The 24,619-nt window shown below is 40.8% G+C and overlaps 1 protein-coding gene across 4 annotated transcripts in view; it reads left to right on the forward strand.

Moving 5' to 3' along the window:
• The window catches only part of SDK1 (sidekick cell adhesion molecule 1), a 973,914-nt gene that overhangs the window by 311,574 nt on the left and 637,721 nt on the right, over positions 1–24,619 (forward strand). For all 4 annotated transcript variants that reach the window (XR_010122494.1, XR_010122492.1, XR_010122493.1 and 1 more), the window contains exons 2-3: positions 1,356–1,515; positions 22,555–22,661. Coding sequence is in view for 1 of the 4 variants with exons in the window: in XM_063646050.1 (XP_063502120.1) it covers positions 1,356–1,515; positions 22,555–22,661 (267 nt within the window). In the remaining 3 variants the exon portion in view is untranslated. The remainder of the gene's footprint in view (positions 1–1,355; positions 1,516–22,554; positions 22,662–24,619) is intronic.

Raw genomic sequence — 24,619 nt, forward strand, 5'->3', positions numbered from 1 at the left:
CCCCTCTAACTTGATAACTAACCCCCTCCCACAATATCAGCATTAATCTATTCCTGAAGGTAGAGCCTGCATGACCTAATCATATCCTCAGGGTCCTTCCTCTTATTACTGTTAGAATGGTCATCACATTTCATCATGAGTTTTGGAGGGGACGTTTAGATCATAACACTAGGAAAGAGCTTGGCTTGGGTTTAAATGTGCAAGAAGTGAAGTGTGCCTGGAGTGCTCCCTGTGAGCAGAGAGGGAGGAGGCCTGAATGAAAGTTAGAAAGCTGATTATTCAGGTGGATCTTGGGGGACTTTTGTAGAAAAATGAGGAGTCATATAATCCTGTTTATTTTGCTGTTGAAGAAACAAAAACCTGTAAGTCCTGATGAGGATCATGTGGCTAATTAGTGATGCTAGAGCTAGAAGCCAAGTGTGCTGCATCCATATTAAAAAATGTCATTGAAACAGATCTACAAAACATTGACAAATCATATCTAGTATTCTATCCATTTTCACAAAGTAAATGTACCTTTGTAACCATATCAGGAAATAAATTTTGACCCGCTTTTCATAAGCCATCCCATTACCTTCACCCCCATCGCTATCCCATCCCTCAGAGGTAACCCTTATCCTTAACCTCTGACACCATAGATTAGTTTTATCTGGCTGTGAACTTTTATGAACTTTTGAATAGTACCACATGCTATAAGCTTTTTTGAAAATTCTTTCTGGCTTCTTTCACTCTACTTGATGTGTGTGGGATTTACCCGTGTTGCTATGTGTAGCAATTGTTGCTCCATTCTCGCTGCGGTGCGCTGTTCCATTATGCGAATATACCACGAGTTTCCTGTGTTGTATCTCATTGAAAGTCACCAGGAGAGACCATTTCCGCGTGTGTATGAAAGGAAAGCTAGGTTGCAATTCATGTCATTTATGTATGTATGTTAATCTTGCTTATCCTACTTTTTTAAAACAAATTGAAGGTTATAGAGGAAACTTCTCTTTTATAGCCTGCATACACTTGACTGTTTTCTCGCAAATAGATTGCCTAGTTAAAACCAAAGGCTTGAATGTACAGGGATTGTCCGATGTGTCCCTTCAATAAGCTATTAACCATAAGTGGAAATAACTTGGATGAACCTGTCAGATGCTTTCAAATGCAAGTATCATTGAGCTTTCAGCTTTTTGAAATATTATCTGGGGTATTGCATGTTTCCAGGGTTTGGTAAAGGATTATTTACTTCTTAATTGGGCCAAATAGCCATCACTTTCATTTTAATATAGGTTTGTTTAAATAATAGATTTATTAATTAGCTGAGTGCCACTTTCATGCGTACTTCAGTTTTGTTTTGTTTTTTAATATTTCAGATGACGTCACTCCATATTTTAAAACGGAGCCAGGCCTACCACAGATCCACCTGGAAGGGAACCGCCTTGTTCTCACCTGCCTTGCTGAAGGGAGCTGGCCTTTGGAGTTCAAGTGGATGCGCGATGACAGTGAGCTCACCACCTACAGCAGCGAATATAAGTAATTGATTGCTTGAAATTAAGATCCCATTTCAGTTGATGTGTTTGGAATACTTGCCTTATTGGTCATAATAGCACAATGAGTGAAAATATTGGATTGAATTTCTAATGCATTCAAGATTAAAGGAATAGATTTGAGTATGTAGTTAGAATGTGATTTACCATTCTCATGTAGGTTGTGTTTACACCTAGGAAGTCTATCATTATATTTGTAAAAGTAAGCCCATTAGTGAAATTATCAGGCAACAAAAACCTATGGTTACAGAGCAATGCCAAAAACAGCTTTAGTATGATACGTTTACTTTCCAAGGGCAACAGCCCCACCCACAAGTATTGCTCCTATCTAGGCACAAATACTTAAACAGATCTTTAGTTTGGTAGCTTCTGGAGCTCTGAGTAGTCAGCAAAAGTCTTTCCTAGCTGTTTTCAAGTGGAGATAGGGATGGATGGAATCATGGAGAATGGGCATGCATACAGCCTCTATATTCAGCAGCAGAAAATCAGTCTATATTGAAGTCCTGCCATGTGGCCGGCACTGTGCCAGGCACCAGGGATCTGATGCACATGGGGTGGACATGATGTGGGGACAGAGGGCCTGAACCTGGGGCAGAGCACGAGATCAGGATAAGACTGAGGTGCGGATTCACCTGGAGGCAGTGGCACAGCCTTTGGAGCCTCAGGGTCTTACCACACTTCAGAGCTTTACGGGGCTATACTTTGGAGGATAATAGATGCTGCGGTTCTGTGCAGGATGGAGAACTAGCATGCCAGAAAAGTCCAGGAGGCCCCACCATCAATCAGCAAATCAGCAAAACCAGCGATGCCATGTTCTTCTTCAGATGAAATAAGAAAGAGTGGGCTGTACAGAGGCATTTTAAGTGGAATAATAAGCTTCTCAAATGGGGAATAGCCCACCCACTCACTCTCTTTACCTCTGAGGTTGTGATATGGTGGTCCATGGAACCACAGTTAGCCTGCTCAGAATTTATGTGTGTGTCAGTTGTGTGTGTGTTTGTATTTTAAAAATCAATTAAAAATACATATGGGAATGCTTACAGCATTTTTTTTTTTTTTTTTTTTTGAGACGGAGTTTCACTCTTGTTGCCCAGGCTGGAGTGCAGTGGCACGATCTTGGCTCACTGCAACCTCCACCTCCTGGGTTCAAACGATTCTCCTGCCTCAGCCTCCCAAGTAGCTGGGACTACAGGCGTGAGCCACCACACCTGGCTAATTTTTGTATTTTTAGTAGAGATGAGGTTTCACCATGTTGACCAGGCTGGTCTCAAACTCCTGACCTCAGGTGATCTGCCTGCCTTGGCCTCCCAAATTGCTGGGATTACAGGTGTGAGCCACAGCATATTTTTTTATTAGCTGCCAACATTTGACAGTTGTAAGATTTTCTGTAAAAACCTTGCTTCCCAGCCTCTGTAGACCAGTCAGAAGGCCTGGCTGCTTGGTCTGCAGCCCCAGTCAGGAGCAGGCGGCTGAGCAGAGCTGCCTCAAGCAAAGGCATGGACACTCCCTAGTTCTCCTTGGTGCTCTCTGGCAGCCCCCTCCCTTGTAGCACCTCACGTGCTCTGCCCATTCCCATCACCCACCCACGCTTTAAACAAGTGAATGTGTGACTGCTTACATTATTGGGCCTACCCTGTTGGGGGATCTACACTCGGGGAGAAGTTTATCATAGTAGATCATAGCACGTTGAAATCAAACAGTCCTGAATCCCAGGACTAGTGGAATCCAGCTCCACTGCACCTGAGCAATGGTGTTATAACTTTAGGCAGGTGGCCCATGAGCCCTCCCGTAAGTGAAAAGAGAGTAATGTAAGCGTTTGCAAAATGGGAAAGATCCCTCCTCATGTGGAGTGTTGTGAGCATTTAAGGCTCTAGTGATCGTAGGCAGCATTACACATTATTGCCATGTGATATCGTAAGGCTCGGTTTGTTAGAAGGGGTGTAAGAAAGCAGAAACAGAAAAAGTGAACCTAGAGTTGAGAACCATGTTTGAGTAGTGGCTGACGACAGATGACCGGAGTTCAGGGACTTGGTCTTCAGCTTACCGGTGTGACTTTGGGCAAGTTATCTAACCATGTTGATCTTTTTCCATTGGAAAAATGAGTACAGTGAAGCCCACATCACCCTCATTTTTATGAGGGTTCTCATAAAAATTAAATTACATAGTACTTTGTATGCCCCAGAAAGAAAGGAATGGAGTTTCAAAGAACCCAGATTGTTCTTCCTAATAAGAAGTAGGCATGATGTGGATAGTGTGTGACAGGCTGGCGGCCAGGCTACACGCCTTGCATGGTGGGAAAGGAATTGTTTCCTAGGTCTTCAGTTTCCACATGAATGTTTTCTGAAATCGAATTCCTTGAGAATAGGCCTTTGTGTAGGCACCAAGCGATTTCTCTTTTCCAACCACTTGTAATAGTGATTTCTCCTCCATCCCAGGAGAAAGCACACGTGTCCCTTATCTGAGTCTTCCTGTGGAACTCTCTCTCGGGGGTGCAAGAGTAAGACAGAATAATATCAAAGTTCCCACTATTAAAGAATTCTTTTGATTTTTAAATGGATAATATGGGTCTGAAACTATTATTTGCATATTGTTGAATATACAGAGGGTCCCCAACTTACGATGGTTCAACTTAACAATTTTTTGACTTGACACAGGTGAGGAACCATTCTGTTTTTTACTTTATAGTATCTGATAAGTCACATGAGACATTCAACAGTTTATTATACAGAAGGCTTTGTGTTGGATGATTTTGCCCATTTGTAGGCTGATATTAGTGTTGAGAGCATGCTTAATATAGGCTGGGCTAAGCCATGGTGTTTGTGAGGGTAGGTATGTTAAATGCATTTTTGACCTAGGATATTTTCAACATATGATAAGTTTATTGGGACATAACACCTTCATAAGGCAAGCAGCATTTCTATTTAAAACAATTGTGTAGGCCTGGCGTGGTGGTTGACACCTGTAATCTCAGCACTTTGGGAGGCCGAGGCAGGCGGATCATTTGAGGTCAGGAGTTTGACACAACCAGCCTGGCAGACATGGTGAAACCCCATCTCTACTAAAAATACAAAAATTAGCCAGGCATGGTGGCGCATGCCTGTAATCCCAGCTACTCAGGAGGCTGAGGCAGGAGAATCGCTTGAGCCCGGGAGGTGGAGGTTGTAGTGAGCCAGGATCGCGCCACTGCACTCCAGCCTGGGCTACAGAGTGACACTCCATCTCCAAAAATAAAATTTAAAAAAAATGGTGTAACGGTTTTATTTTAAATGCCAAAATGTACAATAGGCTATTATATATGCAACCTTTCAAACTTGTAAGACAATTTGCAGTCAACTTAAAACTACAGGAAGAGGTGGAACTCTATTTGCATTCTTCTTAGGAGCCCTCACAAATGTATTTGTTCATTGGAAACACACAAGGAGACAAAATGTTGTTGGTTGTATTGAAGCAAGATTGAGGGAGTGACTCGTTATATATGGACTACTAAAATAAGCTATGTGCTTCACTACTATGACATGGGAAACATAAGGAGGAATGGGTGATTCTGAAGTGAGAATTGTTTGGGGTATTTGTAATAAATTATATTATGTTCCACAAGGGCCTCAGACACTGAGATGGGTTATCAGGAATCTATCGTATCTTGCTATCTTTTTTTTCTTTTTTTCAAGATATAAAACCTGCCTAAAAATCTCATGCTATTTTTTCAAATTACTCTTTCATCTACTTCCTTCCAATAAGCACCTTCATTTATCATATGTTAGCCTTCATGAGACCTTTCTAAGTTTCAAATGAAAAAAACATGGATACTTTATGAAAATGGTAGCTGTTTCCCACCTTAACAGGACCCTTATTTTTCCCCACTTTGGTGTCAGTTATGAAAATGCCAACCCTATAAAGAGCAAACACTGTGCATTTACTTTTTCTAGCTTTGACTTAAAATAGCATTTTCTTTGCTGTGTGCATTACACACCGCACAGTGAATTTCAAATGTCTTCCTTCCTTCCTTCCTTCCTTCCTTCCTTCCTTCCTTCCGTCCGTCCGTCCGTCCGTCTGTCCTTTTTTGAAGTGGAATCTCACCCTGTTGCCCAGGCTGATGTGCAGTGGAGTGATCTCGGCTCAGTGCAGCCTTCGTCTCCTGGTCTCAGGCGATTGTCAGCCTCCTGCGTAGCTGGGACTACAGGCATGTGTCACCATGCCCGGCTAATTTTTGTATTATTAGTAGAGAAGGGGTTTCACCATGATGGCCAAGCTGGTCTCGAACTCCTGACCTCAAGTGATCTGCCTGTCTCGGCCTTCCAAAGTGCTGGGATTACAGGTGTGAGCCACCACGCCTGGCCTCAAACGTTACATTTCATATTGATGTTCATGTCTACATTTCGGCACAGGTACTACATTAGCAAGTTGATGGTAATTCAGCAATTAAACTAAGTTTGCATAGATGTCTTAGGTGGATTTGTATTCTTTTCAGAAAGCATTTACTGTAAATTATTTTCTACTTTGGAATGAAAAAATATTTTGTAATTATATTCAACATATACATACACATAAGCTAAGAATTTCTTAATGCTAGGCACAATATTTATTATTGTAACAGAAGGAATAATTGTATACTCTAAACTCCTAAAAATTTTATAGTTTTCTTATGTAACCTGCCTCTGTGGTTCAATTTCTATGACAGTATAAAAATAGAAATTTGATGGATGTTTATTCTTGCTTTATTCCAGGGAAAATAAGAATGCTTAAGGGAAAATTTATTTTTTTCTTTCGTTTTATAAAAAGGCAAACACATTTCACAGTATCAATAAAAATTATGAAATACCTGGGAATAAGTTTTATAAGAAATGTGTAGAACCCACATGGAAAGTGCATAATGAGATATAAAAGAAGATCCTTGGCCGGGCGCAGTGGCTCACGCCTGTAATCCCAGCACTTTGGGAGGCCGAGGCGGGTGGATCACGAGGTCAGGAGATCAAGACCATCCTGGCTAACATGGTGAAACCCCGTCTCTACTAAAAAATACAAAAAATTAGCCAAGCGAGGTGGCGGGCGCCTGTAGTCCCAGCTACACCGGAGGCTGAGGCAGGAGAATGGCGTGAACCCTGGGGGGCGGAGCCTGCAGTAAGCCGAGATCGTGCCACTGCACTCCAGCCTGGGTGAAAGAGCGAGACTCCGTCTCAAAAAAAAGATCCTTATGTAGGAAACCCATGTGCTATAAAAATTACAGTTCCTTCGAAGCCATCGTAGAATTTTAGCCTAACATCAGTAGAACTTTTCAGAAACCTAATCTCAATAACTGATTTTCTTTTGTAGAGATAGGGTCTCACTCAGTTGCCCAGGCTGGAGTGCAAGTGGCGTGATCATGGCTCACTTCAGATTCAGCCTCCTGGGCTCAAGCAATCCTCCTGCCTCAGCCTCTCAAGTAGCTGGGATCATGGGACCCACCACCACACCTGGCTAAGTTTTCTATTTTTTGTACAGGTGGGGTTGCCCTGTGTTGCCTAGGCTGGTCTCAAACTCCTGGCCTCAAGTGATCTGCCAGCCTTGACCTCCCAAAGTACTGGGATTACAGGTGTGTAAGCCACTGCACCTGGCCTGGATATTTTAATAAAAAATGCCAATGGGATTTTCTGGGGAAGTAACTGATGAAGTTTTCCTAAAGCTCATCTAGAAATATAAACAGAAGAATACCAACAAATTTTCAAAACATTGTGTGAATAATGGGGAGGAATTTTTTTTTTCTAGAACCTAAGGCATATTAGAATGCCATAATAAGTAACATGTTAATAGTATAAAATTAATATGCCAGAGGAGCATTTTGAACCACACCATTATATTTATAAAAAATATATAATCAAGGCCAGGTGTGGTGGCTCACGCCTGTAATCTCAGCACTTTGGGAGGCTGAGGCGGGCACATCACCTGAGGTCAGGAGTTCGAGACCAGCCTGACCAACATGGAGAAACCCCATCTCTACTAAAAATACAAAATTAGCTGGTTGTGGTGGTGCATGCCTGTAATCCCAGCTACTCGGGAGGCAGGAGAATCACTTGAACCCAGGAGGCGGAGGTTGCAGTAAGCTGAGATCATGCCATTGCACTCCAGCCTGGGCAACAAGAGCAAAACTCTGTCTCAAAAATAAAAATAAATTATATATATATCCGGCCGGGCACGGTGGCTCATGCTTGTAATCCCAGCACTTTGGGAGGCCGAGGCGGGCGGATCATGAGGTCAGGAGATCGAGACCACGGTGAAACCCCGTCTCTACTAAAAAAATACAAAAAATTAGCCGGGCGTGGTGGCGGGTGCCTGTAGTCGCAGCTACTCGGAGAGGCTGAGGCAGGAGAATGGCGTGAACCCGGGAGGCGGAGCTTGCAGTGAGCCGAGATTGCGCCACTGCACTCCAGCCTGGGCGAAAGAGCAAGACTCCGTCTCAAAAAAAAAAAAAAAAAAAAATTATATATATATTCAAATGAGTTCTCAAACCAATGCTAAAAACAACTTTTTGCAAACAACATTCAAAATAGATCCTCATTAAACATCAAAATAAATTTCAGATACAATGAACAATTAAATATAAAAAAATGGAAACGTAAACAAAGGGAATATTTGAATGATCTCAGACTATACAGGACAAAGTACAAAAGCATTGAGAAACTTCACCAGAAACAGATCACAGATAAATTTACAAATATTTACAAGTTTTGTATAAAAGATACAAAATTTTCAATTGCCCATATGCTTAAATAATCTTACAAGTTAAAAGGCAAGCAACAAACTGGGACAATATTTGCAATGAATCAGACAGTTCTGTCTCTAATAACCTGGGATCTCCTGATGACAGTGGCGGAGATAAAACTTGCGTCTCCTTCTTTGTTTGTGAATGTCATCCCAGGAAGCAGGTGTAAAGGCAGGGGAATGAAGCAGGGAGGAAGGAAGCACCAGTGCAGGGATCTCTTATCAAGTTGGCAGTCACTCTAAGTGGCTGGAGCTCAATCTTGTTTGGAACTTCTATGGAGTCTTATGAAACGCATCTCAGAAGTGCCCACCCTAATGGGTGAAAGAGGAAAATATTTATCAGCTCCTGTACTTGGCTGATAAATATGGGCCCCATGGTTATTAGCCTTCATTTCTAATTAACTCAAGCATTAGTAAGCAGCTAAACCTGCTGACTGTGGTGCCAGAGAATCCCCAGGACAGGAAGCAAGAAATATGAGGCATGGATTGAGGCAAAGTGATGCCAGCTGCGCCACCATAAAGCTACTCAGGGCTGCCTGGAAGTGTTGACCACAGCAGCAGCTCAAGTAAAAGGTGGAGCTAAAAGGATTTTTCTTCCTTTTTTTTTTTTTTTTTTTTTTTTTTGAGGGAGAGGATCTCACTCTGTTGCCCAGGCTGGACTGCAGTAGTGTGATCATAGCTCACTGCAGCCTCGAACTCGTAGGCTCAAGTGATGCTTCTGCACCAGCCTCCCTAGTAGCTGGGATCACAAATGGGTGCCACCACAGCTAGCTATTTTTTTTTTTTTTTTTAGACACAGGGTCTTGCTATGTTGCCCAGCCTGGTCTTGAACTCCTGGTCTCAAGCCATCCTCCTGTCTTGGTCTCCCAAAGTGCTGAGGTTACAGGTGTGAGCCACCACTTCCAGACCAAAAGGATTTTTAAAATGGATTGTGGCCAGGCGCGGTGGCTCACGCCTGTAATCCCAGCACTTTGGGAGGCCGAGGCGGGCAGATCACGAGGTCAGGAGATCAAGACCATCCTGGCTAACACGGTGAAACCCCGTCTCTACTAAAAATACAAAAAAATTACAAAAAAATTAGCCGGGCGAGGTGGCAGGCGCCTGTAGTCCCAGCTACTCCAGAGGCTGAGGCAGGAGAATGGCGTGAACCCCGAGGGGCGGAGCCTGCAGTGAGCCAAGATCACGCCACTGCAGTCCAACCTGGGCGACAGTGAGACTCCGTCTCAAAAAATAAAAGAAATAAAAATAAATAAAATGGAGTGTAAGAGGACAAAATTGAGTCCATTCCTTCTCAGTGTAACTTGTAGCTGCTATTAAGTCTAATTCATGAAAGAGTCCCTTCTAAGAAGATAGTCAGCTGTAGTTTCTAACAAGGACTTTATTCAAGAGAATTAGTAGAACAAGCTATTTTTCTTACTGGACCAAGTCTCAAGGCTATAATTGCCCATTCTAGGTATGCATAACTCTCAGCCTGCTCTTCAGCTAGTCGAATTTGCTTGGTGCTGGGTGGCCCAGGCCCTCATCTCAGCTTTTAGTTGCCTTGCCTTTGTTGTGCCGCGGATTCTCTAATTGCAGCTGGTCTTGCGAGTACTAAGAGAAACCCCATTGACTTCTCTCCTCCTCACCTCTGCTGTGCGGCACCAGCCCTAGTGTCTCAGGGTAATTAGAGTCATTTACCTCCATCAGTGTAGTAGTAACACCTTTCTTTTTCACTAGCCCACTGGCATGAAGTGCACAAAGTGACTAGGATGAATTAGAGAGTCAAATTATCTGGGTCCCTTTTTCTTCTGTAGGAAATCTCTCCCCCGGAGAACTCAGATCTGTAATCCGAAAGAGCCTAAAGTTGGGAAAAAAACAAGTAGATGGCCAGGATAGGGGCTGATCATATCTTGACTTCAGGTTCAACAATTTTTTTTTTTTTTTTTTTTGAGACAAGGTCTTGCTTTGTTGCCTAGGCTGGAGTGCAGTGGCACAGTCACAGTTCATTGCAGCCACGACCTCCCGGACTCAGTTCATACTCCCACCTCAACTTCCCACATAGCTAGGAGTACAGGCACACACCACCATGCCCAGCTAATTCTTTTATTTTTTTGTAGACACAGGGTTTCACCATGTTGCCCAGGCTGGTCTCAAACTCCTGGGCTCAAGTGATTCACCCAGCTCGGCCTCCCCAAGTGCTGAGATTACAGGCGTGAACCACCATGTCCAGCCAACACTACCAGGCATTGTTCCAAATCCTATTATCCTATTAGTGTGGCCACTTCCAGGTGATATAATATCTACTAGGCCTACCGGATCCCCTGGGGAAAGTGCCTGTTTTCATACCTCCTTCAGTAAGTACAATGAGTCCCTGATCTGGGACAATTCTATGCAGGCTGCCATGCGTATAGTAGGTATTCAAGCTCCCAGATTGTGGTGCTGGCCGAGTCAATGAGCAGAGAAGGCAGATCCATATCCAGAGGAGATACTGAGTTTGATTAGGAAGAGCCACTGCATGTTTCCATGGTAGAAAGGTCAGATATAAGCATCCAGTCACAAGTGGCCAGCTTGAAGAATCGTGTCGCACTGAGGGTTCAGCATCAGTCTCTGTTGTTGCCAGGTTTGGCATCTGGCATTGGCAAAAGCTAGATTAGCTTTGGTGAGGAGGAGCTGTTGCTGTTGGATTCATTCATAGCCTCAGTCCTTGCCAACATGACCGATTTATGTCCCATTTTATTAGTTGAGAAGAAATCTAAATGACACCCACAGTTGAGTCATCCTCTTCAATTGATTGATGAGTGCCTTATCTGAAGTAGGTGCTCTCTAGTGATACAAAAAAATCCACATATTACACCCACCCCCATTCGGCTATTAACATGACTTTCTTGTTTCTGAATTTCCAGTCCTATTTCTCCCAGGTCTCTTTCCCATCAGCCAAGCCATTTGTCACTGCCCAAGTGTCTCTTTATATCCATTCTCAAGCCATTTCTTTCTCGAATCTCTCCCTATTCAAAGTTAAGGACCAAAGGTACTACTTGCAGCTCTGTCTGCTTGGAAGGCTCTTCCTTCACTGTGCTCCCTTTGGCCACGCATGAGTAAGGTTATAGTGTGACATCTTCGTTTTCCGGATCAAGGTAACCCCTGTATAATCCCAGGCCTGAGTGTTTAACTGTTCTATCAATTGGTGGGGCCTGTGTATAACTGAGAGAGTAGTCTTACTCTTATGGCTACATAGTTCTGTTAATAATTCCCTCATAATGCTTATCTCCAGTTGCATATTTTCTTTCTTTAAAGATAGAGTCTTGCTCTATTGCTTAGGCTAGAGTATATATATATGTATATACAATATATATATGTTTTGTAGAGATGGGATCTCACTGTGTTCCCAGGCTGGCATATTTTCTTAATACCTATGGGGTCAGGACTTCAGTTTCTCCTAAGGACATCAGAAGTTGCTCTTCAGTGTATGTAGTTCCCCTCTGCAGAAGGCATAATCTTATTCTGGAACCTTATGGATGCGTGCTTGACTCTTCTTTGGGGCTACTAGAGACTCCCCACAACATCCTTATCCACAACAGATATCTCTGGCAACATTCTGTATGCTGGGATACATGGCTTACATGAAAGGGCAGCTTCTAGAACTGTTGTCTGATTCTATGGCTGAGTCCTCTCTTCCTCTTTGTCTCCCTAAAAACTGGTAACCTGGGCCAAGATAAAGTAATTGGGATCCGATTTACTGCCTCATTTGAAACAACTGTAAAACTGGACAAAAATATGAATAGTTGTTTTCAAGACATTGGATATCAAGCAGTCAAAGAATGTGATCGCTGAGAGATGGAAGACAAACAAGGTGAGCCCTATGATTGCCCTCTGCTTACTGCCTTGAGGGGATTTCTAGGCTGTGGCACAGAGAAGGAAGACCCAGGCAGAACCTAGAGGACCTTCTGAGTTGAAGAGAGCTGAGAGTTTGGAAAGATCAAGGCAGCTAGATTTCTAAGGGCAGGGTACTGGATAAGAGAGCACTACAGGCCAAGCGCAGTGGCTCATGCCTGTAACCCCAGCACTTTGGGAGGCTGAGGCAGGCAGATCACGAGGTCAGGAGATTGAGACCATCCTGGCTAACACGGTGAAACCCCGTCTCTACTAAAAATACAAAAAAAAAATTAGCTGTGCACGGTGGCGGGCGCCTGTAGTCCCAGCTACTTGGGCGGCTGAGGCAGGAGAATGGTGTGAACCCGGGAGGCGGAGCTTGCAGTGAGCTGAGATCTCGCCACTGCACTCCAGCCTGGGCGACAGTGCAAGACTTGGTCTCAAAAAAAAAAAAAAAAAAAAAAAAGCATTACACAGAGAAAGAATGCTGGAATCTTCCAGAGGGTTCCCCTTTAATATTTGGCAGAATATTCATCAGCACATTCCTGTGAGAAAACTGCCCCAGGCAAGGGAAAGGACTATCCAAGAAGATCAGAGGCAATAGTTCCCTGTGCTTACACAGGACTCGGCAGAGTGTCTGTTCTCACCAGCCAAACCATAAAACCTCATATTCATGAGTTTATCAGATAGCCTGCACAGAGTTGTCTTGGGTCAGGAGAATGATTAGCCCTAGACCAAATACTGCTCTGGTTCTGCCTAACAAGTCTTGAAAAGCAAGACCCAAAAGGATCAAACTATTGCTCAATATCTTCACAGTATCAGAGAACAAAGTTAATGAATATTTATAGGAATGCAAAAATTTCCAGTACGCCAACAAGGGAAAATTCACAGTGTCTAGAATCTAATCAAAGATCATCAAGCATATACAAATGCAGGAAAGCATGACCCATAATCAGGAGAAAAATCAATTGATTGAAACCAAGCCAGAACTGACACACTTACTAGAATTAACAGAGAAAGATAATGAAACAGTTATAACTATATTGCATATGATCAAAGTAGAGACACAAAAAACACAAAAAAGGCAAAAATCAAACCTATAAAGGTGAAAATAATCTGTGAGATAAACACTGGATGGGGCTATCAGGAGACTAGACATCACAGAAGAAGATACTAATAAAGATATAGCAATAGAACTATCCAAAATAAAAGGCAGATAGAAAAAAAAACCAAACATAATGAAAAGGGCACAAAAGAGTTGTGGGAAAGCTTCAGATGGCCTAATAGATGTGTAATTGGAATCCCCAAAAGAGGCAGTGGGAGGAAAAATATTTGAAGAAATAATTTTTTCAAATTTGCAAATCTCAATTACTGGAGTTACCAGCCAGTGCAATAAAGCAAGAAAAAGAAATAAAAGGCATCCAGATCGTAAAGAAAGAAGTGAAACTGTATTTTCAAGTTATGTGATCATTTATGTAGAAAATATGTTATATACTTTTAAAAAGCTGCTGATAAGTGAGTTTAGCAACATTACAAGATAGAAGATCAACATATAAGAATTAATTATATTTCTGTGTACTAGCAAACAAATCTGAAAATTATATATTTAAAATTTAAGGTAGGATGGGCATTGTGGTGCATACCTGTAATCCCAGTTAGTTGGGAGGTTGAGGCAGGAGAATCCCTTGAACCTAGGAGGCAGAGGATGCAGTTAGCCGAGATTTTGCCATTGCCCTCCAGCTTGGGTGACAGAGCAAGACTCCATCTCAAGAAGAAGAAGAAAAAAATTTAAGATAGTACAAAAAAATCTGAAGTAAGGATAAATCTGACAAAGGGTCTGTAAGGTCTTTACACTGAAAACTGCAAAACAATGCTGAAAGAGAGAAGAAAAAGAAGACCTAAATCAATGGGCAGATACACTGTGTTTATATATCTGAAGGCTTAATATTATTAACAGGTCCATTTTTTCCAAACTTTTCCCTTGGTGATATTCTTTAGGATCAAGACCCTGAAACAAATTACATAACTAAAATCTAAAATTAATCACCAAGCTGTAGGGAAGATTTCTCTACAAGATTTTTTTTTATTTTTGGAGACAGGGTGTCACTTTGTTGCCCAGGCTGGAGTGCAGTGGTGCAATGGTTCACTCCAACTTCCGCAACCCCAGCTCAAGTGATCCCCCCATCTCAGCCTCCCGAGTAGCCGGGACTACAGGCACATGCTGCCACGCCTGGTTAATTTTTGTATTTTTGATAGAGACAGGGTTTCACCATGTTGCCCAGGCTGGTCTCGAACTCCTGGGCTCAAGTGATCTGCCCACCTTGGCCTCCCAAAGTGCTGGGATTACAGATGTGAGCCACCACACTCGGCTTCTACATGCTTTCTGTTTTGTCTTATTTTAATCTATTGAGCTCTCTCTGTACTTACCAAGAAGAAAGTCTATTATATTTAGTTGGGAACTTTCTTCTCAGTTGGTTTCCTCATCACCCAACCTAATTGTGTGTGACTCCCATCTACATCTTCCTGAAAAGGGCTTAATATCTCTAGTTGTCCATCTTGATGTTCAGCTTTCATTTTCCTAACCTTGGTTTATGTCAGCTCTCTTCTTCTAGTTAACTCCTCTTTGCTCCTGTCCTCTATGAATTGCCTAGCTTTCAACAGCAAGGACAGCAGGTGCTATCTTATTTAATTTAGATCTATAATATTAATGTGATGTGACCTCATGTTCATATTCTCCCTACAAAGTTGAGTGTTTTTTGTATTTATTTCTGGCTTCAGATTGACTGCTTTTTGGAACTCTGTATGGTCATAACAGATATGAATGTTTATGGATAATCTCTGAGGCAGAATTAGCATTAGGCTTTTTAAGGTTCTCATCGGAAATGATTTGGATTTAGATAATTATTGGTTCTTTGTTTAGGTATCATTGTGGAAGCTAAGTGAAGACCTTGCCAGAATTGACCAAACTACTCTGTAACATAATTCATTGTTGACAAATACTCCCAAGTGAGACAAGTGGAAGCTTTTAAAATGTATGTTTTTAATTTGCTCATGCTTATAATGTTTAATAGAGTGGTTTAGGTCTTTTTTCCATTATGCGTTGGAATGGATTTTTTTGATTATGTAGAAACTAACATTTGCCTTCATACTTTAATCCTTGATATAATGGTCCCCAACTTTTATGTTCATAGAGAACCTGGCATTACAAAGAATTAAGTCAACAGACATGCAATAAAAGATTTTTATCCCTAAGAAAAGGCAATGTCCTCTTTCCTGAAGATTTTCTGAAATTCCTTTTTTACTGATTTGAGAGAGCAATTAATGCTCACAGTAGATTTGACAGACGGTTCTAGTCATCTGTTCATGTTTCACTAAATATGGATTGCACATTTTCTGCCCCTGATTTAATAAGGAAAAGTAGGAATGAATGAAGAATGAATGATCCCCAAAGCATTGTTTATTTTTGAGAAAGTCACATAAATGGGAATCCCAGAGGAGGAGTCTTGGGAACATTTCAACATTAATTCTTAAGTCTTTGGATTGGCTTTCATAACTATTAATGAAGATAAAGTTTAAATGTAGTCATTCATGGTATGGCATCAATAAAAATTTATGGAAGATTAACATCTAATTGATATCAGGAGAGCTTATATTTGCCAGATTTATATTCCCAAAACCAGTGCTACAAATTCCATAGACCCTCCCACACAGGGACCTGTTTATTGCCCTTCTCAATTTAATATGAATTTTGAAATAAATAAAATACAATTAAATAACTTTTACAAATATTGCGTTCCCTTTGTATAGCTTCCATCGTTACCATACTGTTTAATTTAACTTCATATTGATTACTTCTTTTGAAAGAACTAAAAACATAACCTCAGCTTGCCCGATGCCTAGGGCCTATTAGTGAGCTGTATACACCATCAAAGTCACATATATATCTCTTTCTTAACAAATTTCAGTTTGAATTTTCCTTGTGTTTTTCTGAGATAGCTTTGTTATGGCACAGTCTGGGTTTTTCATTTCATTATTTTGCTTCAGGAGAAAACCTGCTATAGACTCATCCCACTTTGGATTTTTTAAATTTCATCTAGAAAATTTATAAAAATAAAATTGAAAATTATTTATCATGCCATTCCAAAAAGAGAATTGATGTATTTCCAAGAAGGACATAAATGGCTTACAGTTATTTTTACCTTAACCTCCCTTTTTTTTTTTTTTTTTTCACTTTAAGGATAAGAATAGGCTTTGGTCCAAGGTATAAAAGCTTATTATAGAACTTGGTTGCTTATTTTCATGCAAAATAGATATTTTCATGCCAGCATAAAAATTACAGTTGTGGAGAATAGTCTTATCTAAAGTGACATAAAATGAATATTGACAGTTCCTCCACCATTGAAAAAGAAAAATCTTACATCTAATTTTTAACAAATATGCAAATTTTTTCTTATGAATCAAATTAGGTTCCCTGACCACCTAGGGGAAGTATAAATGTTCTCCTCTGCACTGAAGCTGTGGTTTTGGCCTGTGACAGGTAGACTCAGTCATAGCATCTGGCAGTGCTTGGAAAGGACTGCTGAACAGTATTCTAAAGTAATATTTTGTCAGATATTTTCTAAAATTTTAGTGGCTTATACTCAAGAGAACTTCTTATAACAGGTACATGTGTCCCAGTTTTAGGGGATTCTTTATCTTCCATTGATTTTTGGTGGTTTACCAGGGAGCCATGTTTTGTTTTTTTTTTTTTTTCCCCAGAAAAAAGAAATGATTCTACGAGATATTATTTAGGTTTTGCTATGACCGTGGTGAGCACCTAGTAACTTTAGAATATATTTCAGCCAAAATTATTTTGGCTATGTTCTAGGGTGTGGAATTTTGAAGGGTTCTAAAGCCACAGAAACCAACTTTCTCTTGCGTGAGCTGTTGCATGGATATTGGGGTACCCTTAGAATCAGTCACTGGGCAGCCTGGAGATTGGGCAGGAACAGAGTAAGCAACAGTCACTCCAGAACTGGTCCTATGAGGGTCCTGCTGCTGACCCCACCAAATACTGGCCATCACTGCTTGAGCCACTGCCCCAGTTGGCACTGGACACTCCCCTACTCCCCTGGACTAGGGCTCCACTGTGCCCCCACCACCACTGCTGTCAGATGAGTTCTCCTTTAGCCCTCTTCCTGGGCATCACCAGCCCCAGATTTAAAAATCCAGAGCAAATGTGTCTAATTGGCCGTGCTGTGTCTCAGACCTGGTACCTGTAGAGGCAGGTGAGTGGTCTGGGAATATCCAGATGTGGTCTTTTCAGCCTTTAATTTGGGATAAGCCCCATCTCCACAAAAGCTCATAGGGTGGAGAATTCTCTAAATATAGGGAAGTGGTTCAGATCCTAGATAGACTGAAAATGTCAGATGTCTAGTCCAAGCAATTGTTCTGGGCTGAGATGGACCCGATGCTGCTTCCTAAAGAAATTTTAGGGTTGGTCCAGTGGTCCACTCAGAGATGCAGGTCACAACTGAGGCTTTCTCCTATTAGCAGAAATGGACATTTAAGCCCTTGGTTTTTGTGTTTTATTTTCTTTGCCATTCCTGATAATGAACTGGTCCTGGAAAACACTGTGTTAGTTGAGTAGAATTCTGCCTTGATAGAGTGAATGCAAACATTCCCTGCTGTGTTGATTTGAAATAGGAACAGGCATTTTCTATATTTTAGTGACATATGGTGCTAAGATTTTATCATACTTTCTTATAAAGAGCCAGGAAACTTTGCCTGCTTAAAAATGTGTGTTTATAAACAATAGACTTACAATGAATATTCCCATCTGTTAGGTGAACATAATTTGTGTAGGAATTCCCATAATAGGTGGAGGACTTTGCAACTTTTTTCATATTGTTTTCCCTGGTGAGACATTAGACTAAAGAGATGGTACAAAACAGCATATGCTTAATATTCAATTTTGTCTCTATTTCTCCCTGTTTGAAAGCAGTTCTATTTTTGTGCATTAGTACGTAGGATTACTATAGAAATTCATAAGAATTTAAGACCTATTTAGGTACTGAAAAACAGGAAAAAGTAGAATGAGCAATCATATAAATATGGTTATGTTGCAATGATAAAACTGTCTTTGTAGTATTTCAAATACATACTGCAATGACTTGTGCTATTTCTTCCCAAAAACTTTTGTCGACTTTGTTTTAAGCTAATCGCAAAACTCCCCTCTGTTATAATCACAGCATGTAGTAATCAAAGCTGCACATATTCCTGGTCTGGATTTGTAATTTAAATAAATGGCATTGGCTCTTTGCGTTCAATTTTGACATTATTGTGATTGTATTCACTAATTATTTTTGTTTTAGATGAACTATTCCACATAAAAGAATAAAAATTTTAAGATTACAACTCAGCAGTATTTTTTCTCTTTAGAAAAGATTTTATTAATCCTTCCCTAAGAGTTCAGGAAGATTATCAGAGGGGAAAACAGTTTGATTAATTTTTGCTTAATCTTGAATTACTTGTGTTGTCCAAATGTTTTAGTCGCTTAAAATTATGCCTATCAGTTCCTTTTTCAGGTTGCCTAATTGCGCATACTTGAATAAAAACATGAGCAATTAGTTGAATATAAGTGATTCAAGGTATGCTTGGGAACTGAGCAAATACAGCATAGCATACACTTTGTCTTTTACTCGATTTTGGAAAAGTTTCTATGGTTATACTTTGTAAAAGGAAATTGTAGACAAGTATTACTGGAACATCTTTGTGGGTGGGTAAAGTGTACCATCACTCTGTTTTCTTCTCCCCTTTTTGGAAAATAGTCCATTCTTATTTGAGGTCCTTTTCTTTCTTTTTTTTTTTTTCTTTTTTTTGAGAGAGGATCTGGCTCTGTCACCCAGGCTGGAGTGCAGTGGCACGATTTTGGCTCACTGCAACCTCCACCTCCCGGGCTCAGGCAATCTTCCCACCTCAGCCCCCAAGTGGCTGGGATTACAGGCTCATGCCGCCACACCTGGCTTAATTTTTGTATTTTTTTTTGTAGAGAGAGAGCTCCGCCATATTGTCCAGGCTGGTTCCTTTTCTTTCTTATGGTAGACACCTTCCCATATGTGAAAAGCATCCAAACCTCACGTCTTACTCTTTTGTTTTTTGTTCAAATATGATGTACCTTATTCAACGGCAACATGCATACATTCGTTTTTATTTTTTAATATCAACATAGAAAAAGCTGTACATATCTAATGTATACAACTTGATGAATTGGGAGATAATTATATGCCCATGAAACTTTCACCACTATATATGGCATAAATCTCTCCATCACCTCCAGAAGTTTCCTCCTGCCCTCTTCATTATTATTTTTGTGTGATAAAAACATATAAGACTTACCCTCTTAGTAAACTTTAAAATATGTAATACAGTATGATTCCTGTAAATGCTATGCTGCACAGAAGCTCTGCAGGACTCACTCATCTCATATGGCTGAAACTTCTTGCCCTTAGATTCCTCCCCGCTTCCCCTCCCCTGTACCCGCTAGTGGCCACCATTTCACACTCTGCTTCTATGAACTGGACTATTTTAGATTCCTCTTATAAGTGGTATCAGGTAGGATTTGTCTTTCTGTGTCTGGTTTACTTCACTTAGATGAACCTGCAGGACGTCATGCTATGTAGCAAATGCCAGGATTTCCTTCTTTTTAAGGCTGAATAATATTCCATTGTGTGTATACACCATCTTTTCTTTCTCCATTCCTCAGCAGACACCTGGGTTGTTTCCATGTCTTGGCTAATTGTGGATAATGCTGCAGTAGACGTGGGAGTGCAGACGTCTGAGATCCTCTTTCAGTTCTTGGGAAATATACCCAGAAGTGGGATTTGGGGGTCATGTGGTCATTGTATGTGTAATTTTGTAAGAAACATTTTTTCCATAGTGGCTACATCAACTTACATTCCCATATACAGTAGTTCCTTTTTCTCCACGTCATCAGCAACATGTGTTTTTCATTTTTTGATAGTAGTCATCCTAACAGGAGTAAGATGACATCTCATTATGGTTTGGGTTTGCATTTCCCTGATGATTAGGGACATTGAGCCCGTTTTTATATACCTGTTCACCATTTGTGTGGCTTTGAAGAAATGTCTGTCTGGTGTCTTTGCCCTTATTAAAGTTAAGGGTTTTTTTTAAGCTTTTTTTTCCTGATGGAGAGAGACAGAGAGAGTGAGTGTGTGTGTGTGTGTGTGTGTGTGTGTGTGTGTGTTTTGAGACAGTGTCTTGCTCTGTCACCCAGGCTGGAATGCAGTGGTGCAATCTTAGCTCACTGCAACCTCCGCCTCCCAAGTTCAAGTGATTCTCCTGTTTCAGCCCCCCAGGTAGCTGGGATTACAGGCGTGTGCCACCACACTGGCTAATTTTTGTATTTTGAGTACAAACTGGGTTTCACCATGTTGGCTAAGCTCGTCTCAAACTCCTGGCCTCAAGTGATCTGCCTGCCTCAGCCTCCCAAATTGCTGGGATTACAGGCAAGAGCCACCACGTCTGGCCTCTCATGTGTTTTGGATATTAACTCTTTCTTAGCTATATAGTTTGCTCACACCTTACTCTTAATTTGTCTGTGAATGTGGCCGAGAACTCAATTACTGTACCATCTTGGGCAGCTTAGAAGGTGTGGGCTCCGGAGTTGTAAGACTCATTTCAAGTGGCAGTTGGTTACCTATCTTTACTTGCTGGTGGATTTTAAAACATCCTAATTTACAAAACCAGCAGTAAACCTAAAGCAAGACTTTTATAGAAACTGTATCTTTTAATTATTTTTTTCCTTTGAAATTATACTAAAAAGTGTAGACAGGCGGCCGGGCGCGGTGGCTCACGCTTGTAATCCCAGCACTTTGGGAGGCCGAGGCGGGCGGATCACGAGGTCCGGAGATCGAGACCACGGTGAAACTCCGTCTCTACTAAAAATACAAAAAAATTAGCCGGGCGTGGTGGCGGGCGCCTGTAGTCCCAGCTACTCGGAGAGGCTGAGGCAGGAGAATGGCGTGAACCCGGGAGGCGGAGCTTGCAGTGAGCCGAGATTGCGCCACTGCACTCCAACCTGGGTAACAGAGCAAGACTCCGTCTCAAAAAAAAAAAAAAAAAAAAAAGTGTAGACAGGCATGGATTTGAAGGATGATTACTTACAGTCACAGAAGTGGAAAATACAAATGAAATGACTTTTTAACCTCTGAAAAAGTTTTTAAAGTTAACACCAGGGCATACGTGGAGAAGTAAGGAAAGGAAGTGAATACATTATGCTGAGAGATGTCCACATCAGTGACTGGAGAGAGATGCCCTGATGGCATTGCTTTCTCTGCCTTGACGAGTTCTGTATCTCATCCTGAAAGTGTTGTTTGCCCCTTCATGTGGAGTGACACAAGACATTGTGTTAAGACTGTTGCCAGTTCTAGGAATCTTTGGAAATTCTGACGTTCTACAAAGAGAGAATTATAAATGATTTTTGATTGAGAGGGCTAGTTTAAATGCAATGACTTTTAATTATTTAACCTTTCTCATTCAACCAGTTGTGAGTTCCATCTCCTGTGTGCATGGCACTGTGCTAGATACCATGGTTACAATGATGAACAAGACAGAAGTAGATCCTAGCTTTGGGTGATATTTAAAGCCCAGTTGGGGAGACAGGTATCAGTGTGATAATCTCAGAAATAAAGAAATACCATTATACCTAGCCATCCCATTACTGGGTATATACCCAAAGGATTATAAATCATGCTGCTATAAAGACACATGCACACGTATGTTTATTGTGGCACTATTCACAATAGCAAAGACTTGGAACCAACCCAAATGTCCAACAATGATAGACTGGATTAAGAAAATGCGGCACATATACACCATGGAATACTATGCAGCCATAAACAATGATGAGTTCATGTCCTTTGTAGGGACATGGATGAAGCTGGAAACCATCATTCTCAGCAAACTATTGCAAGGACAAAAAACCAAGCACCACATGTTCTCACTCATAGGTGGGAATTGAACAATGAGAAGACATGGACACAGGAAGGGGAACATCACACACCTGGGCCTGTTGTGGGGTGGGGGGAGGGGGAAGGATAGCATTAGGAGATATACCTAATGCTAAATGACGAGTTAATGGGTGCAGCACACCAACATGGCACATGTATACATATGTAACAAACCTGCACGTTGTGCACATGTACCCTAAAACTTAAAGTATAATAATAATAAAATTTTAAAAAAAGAAATAAACAGTGGTTCTAGTTAGTGTCATGGTTAGGGAAGGGTTGCACAGATACTAGGTTACCAAAAATAAAATATTTGTTGAGCATATACTAGATGAGATGCCAGTGCTGTTTGATAAAATGGCATCTGATGGTTAGATATAACCATTAAACCCTGGATATAAGCATTAACACGTCTTTTTGCTATTCAACAGGTATATTATTCCATCTTTGCAGAAGCTGGATGCTGGGTTTTACCGCTGTGTGGTGCGAAACAGAATGGGAGCACTCCTGCAAAGAAAATCAGAAGTTCAAGTCGCATGTATGTGTACAGTAAGGAGATGTCCAAATGTGAAAGAACAAAGTGTTGCTGAGGAGTGAATCAGAATCACTTTTCACCATTGTAGGAACTGAATTTTTATCTTTGGTTCTATTTTGAGTAGAATAATTGCTAAACTCAGTGAGAGATAAGTAAGCAGCCAGTGTGGCTGGCCAGGCGAGGGGCTGGTGAGGCAAAGGGCACTTTTCTTCATTTGAAAAGCCTCAGGACCCTACGAGGCCCTGGGGAGGATGAAAAAGTGAATGGGATGCCTTCTGTTTTATGAATCAGCTTCTCTTAGCTTGTACTATGTTTGGATTCAAAATGTTTTTAAAGTATAAAGTTCAACCCAATTAGGTCAAAGTTCGTCATTGTCAGTTCTTTCCAGTAACGATTTGTTTAGAAATCTTTATGCTGCACCACAAAAGGTACATGTATAGTGAGCATCCCCGATGGTATTCATGTGATAGTGATTTATTAATTCCTTATTCAGCAGATCCATTTTGGAGAATGAAACTTTTAAAAGTAAACGAAGGAGATATCAAGAATGCAGGAAGCTTAAATTTTCATGTCTTGAGGAGAAACAGGAGAGCAAACTTGGCCTATGAAAGTATTTAGTCCTTTTTCTAATTCAAAATCTATGAAGAGTAAAAATGGACTGTCTGCTTTATTTTATATACATATGTGTATATAAAATAGAGACATAACATATAATTATATGTCATATGTATGTGATATATGTAATATATATATAAATAAATATATATTTGACATAGGGTCTATCTCTGTCTCTCAGGCTGGAGTGCAGTGGCACAAACAGCTCACTGCAAGCTTGAACTGGGCTCAAGTGATCCTCCCTCCTCAGCCTCCTGAGTAGCTAGGGCCACAGGTGTGTGCCACCATGCCTGGCTAATCTGGCTAATTTCTTTTGTTTTTGGTAGGGGAGGGATCTCTCTGTATTGCCCAGGTTGGTCTCTAATGCCTGGCCTCAAGTGATCCTCCTGCTCCAGCCTTCCAAAGTGCTGGGATTACAAGAGTGAGCCTGGCTTGTTTTATTATATTCTGAATGTACTACCAAAATTTCTCTTTGTTTAAAAGTAAGCAAAAAAATGTTATAAGATATTAAATTACATTTTAATATATCATTATAAACTTTAGAGAACAAAAGAGCTCCTGAGTTGGGCTGTACTATTTGGTGATGACAGAATTTCCTCATTTGTCATTTTAACCCCAATTAAGGCTTGTAGCTTTCAGTGTGAGTAGATGAAATAAAATAATATCTAGTTATTCTACCATAAACCTAATGACTGAGTGAAGTGGAGATGCCAAACATGTTTGATGCTTTTTAAAATCACTAGGAAGGCTTAAGTTTTTCTAAATTGTGATGCCGAAGAATGTTGCAGAATAATTGAGAACTTTTATTCAGTTGAATGATTGAAAATGTAACCATTAAATAGAGTAAAGATCAATACCTAAATTATATTTTAAGAAGAGCTTCAAAATTATTATGTTAAACTCTGTTTTATAAAATTGAATTTTGCTTAATTATGTTTTCGTTTCTGTTCTGTATCTCTAGCTCTTAGATTTTTTTTTTTCTTTTTCGAGACGGAGTCTGGTTCTGTTGCCCAGGCTGGTGCAATGGGGCAATCTTGGCTCACTGCAACCTCCGCCTCCTGGGTTCAAGTGATTCTCCTGCTTCAGCCTCCTGAGCAGCTGGGATTACAGGCACCCACCACCACGCCCAGCTAATTTTTGTATTTTTAGTAGAGATGGGGTTTCATCATGTTGGCCAGGCTGGTCTTGAACTCCCGACATCAGGTGATCTGCCCGCCTCGGCCTCCCAAAGTGCTGGGATTATAGGTGTGAGCCACTGTGCTCTCTGCCTTTAGGTTTTTTTTTTTTTTTTAATCTTTCTTTTCTCCTTTGCTTTGATAACAAATTTCATTTTCTTTTAAAATAAC

The sequence above is a fragment of the Symphalangus syndactylus genome, chromosome 9, assembly GCF_028878055.3.
Source record: "Symphalangus syndactylus isolate Jambi chromosome 9, NHGRI_mSymSyn1-v2.1_pri, whole genome shotgun sequence".
Taxonomy (NCBI): domain Eukaryota; kingdom Metazoa; phylum Chordata; class Mammalia; order Primates; family Hylobatidae; genus Symphalangus; species Symphalangus syndactylus.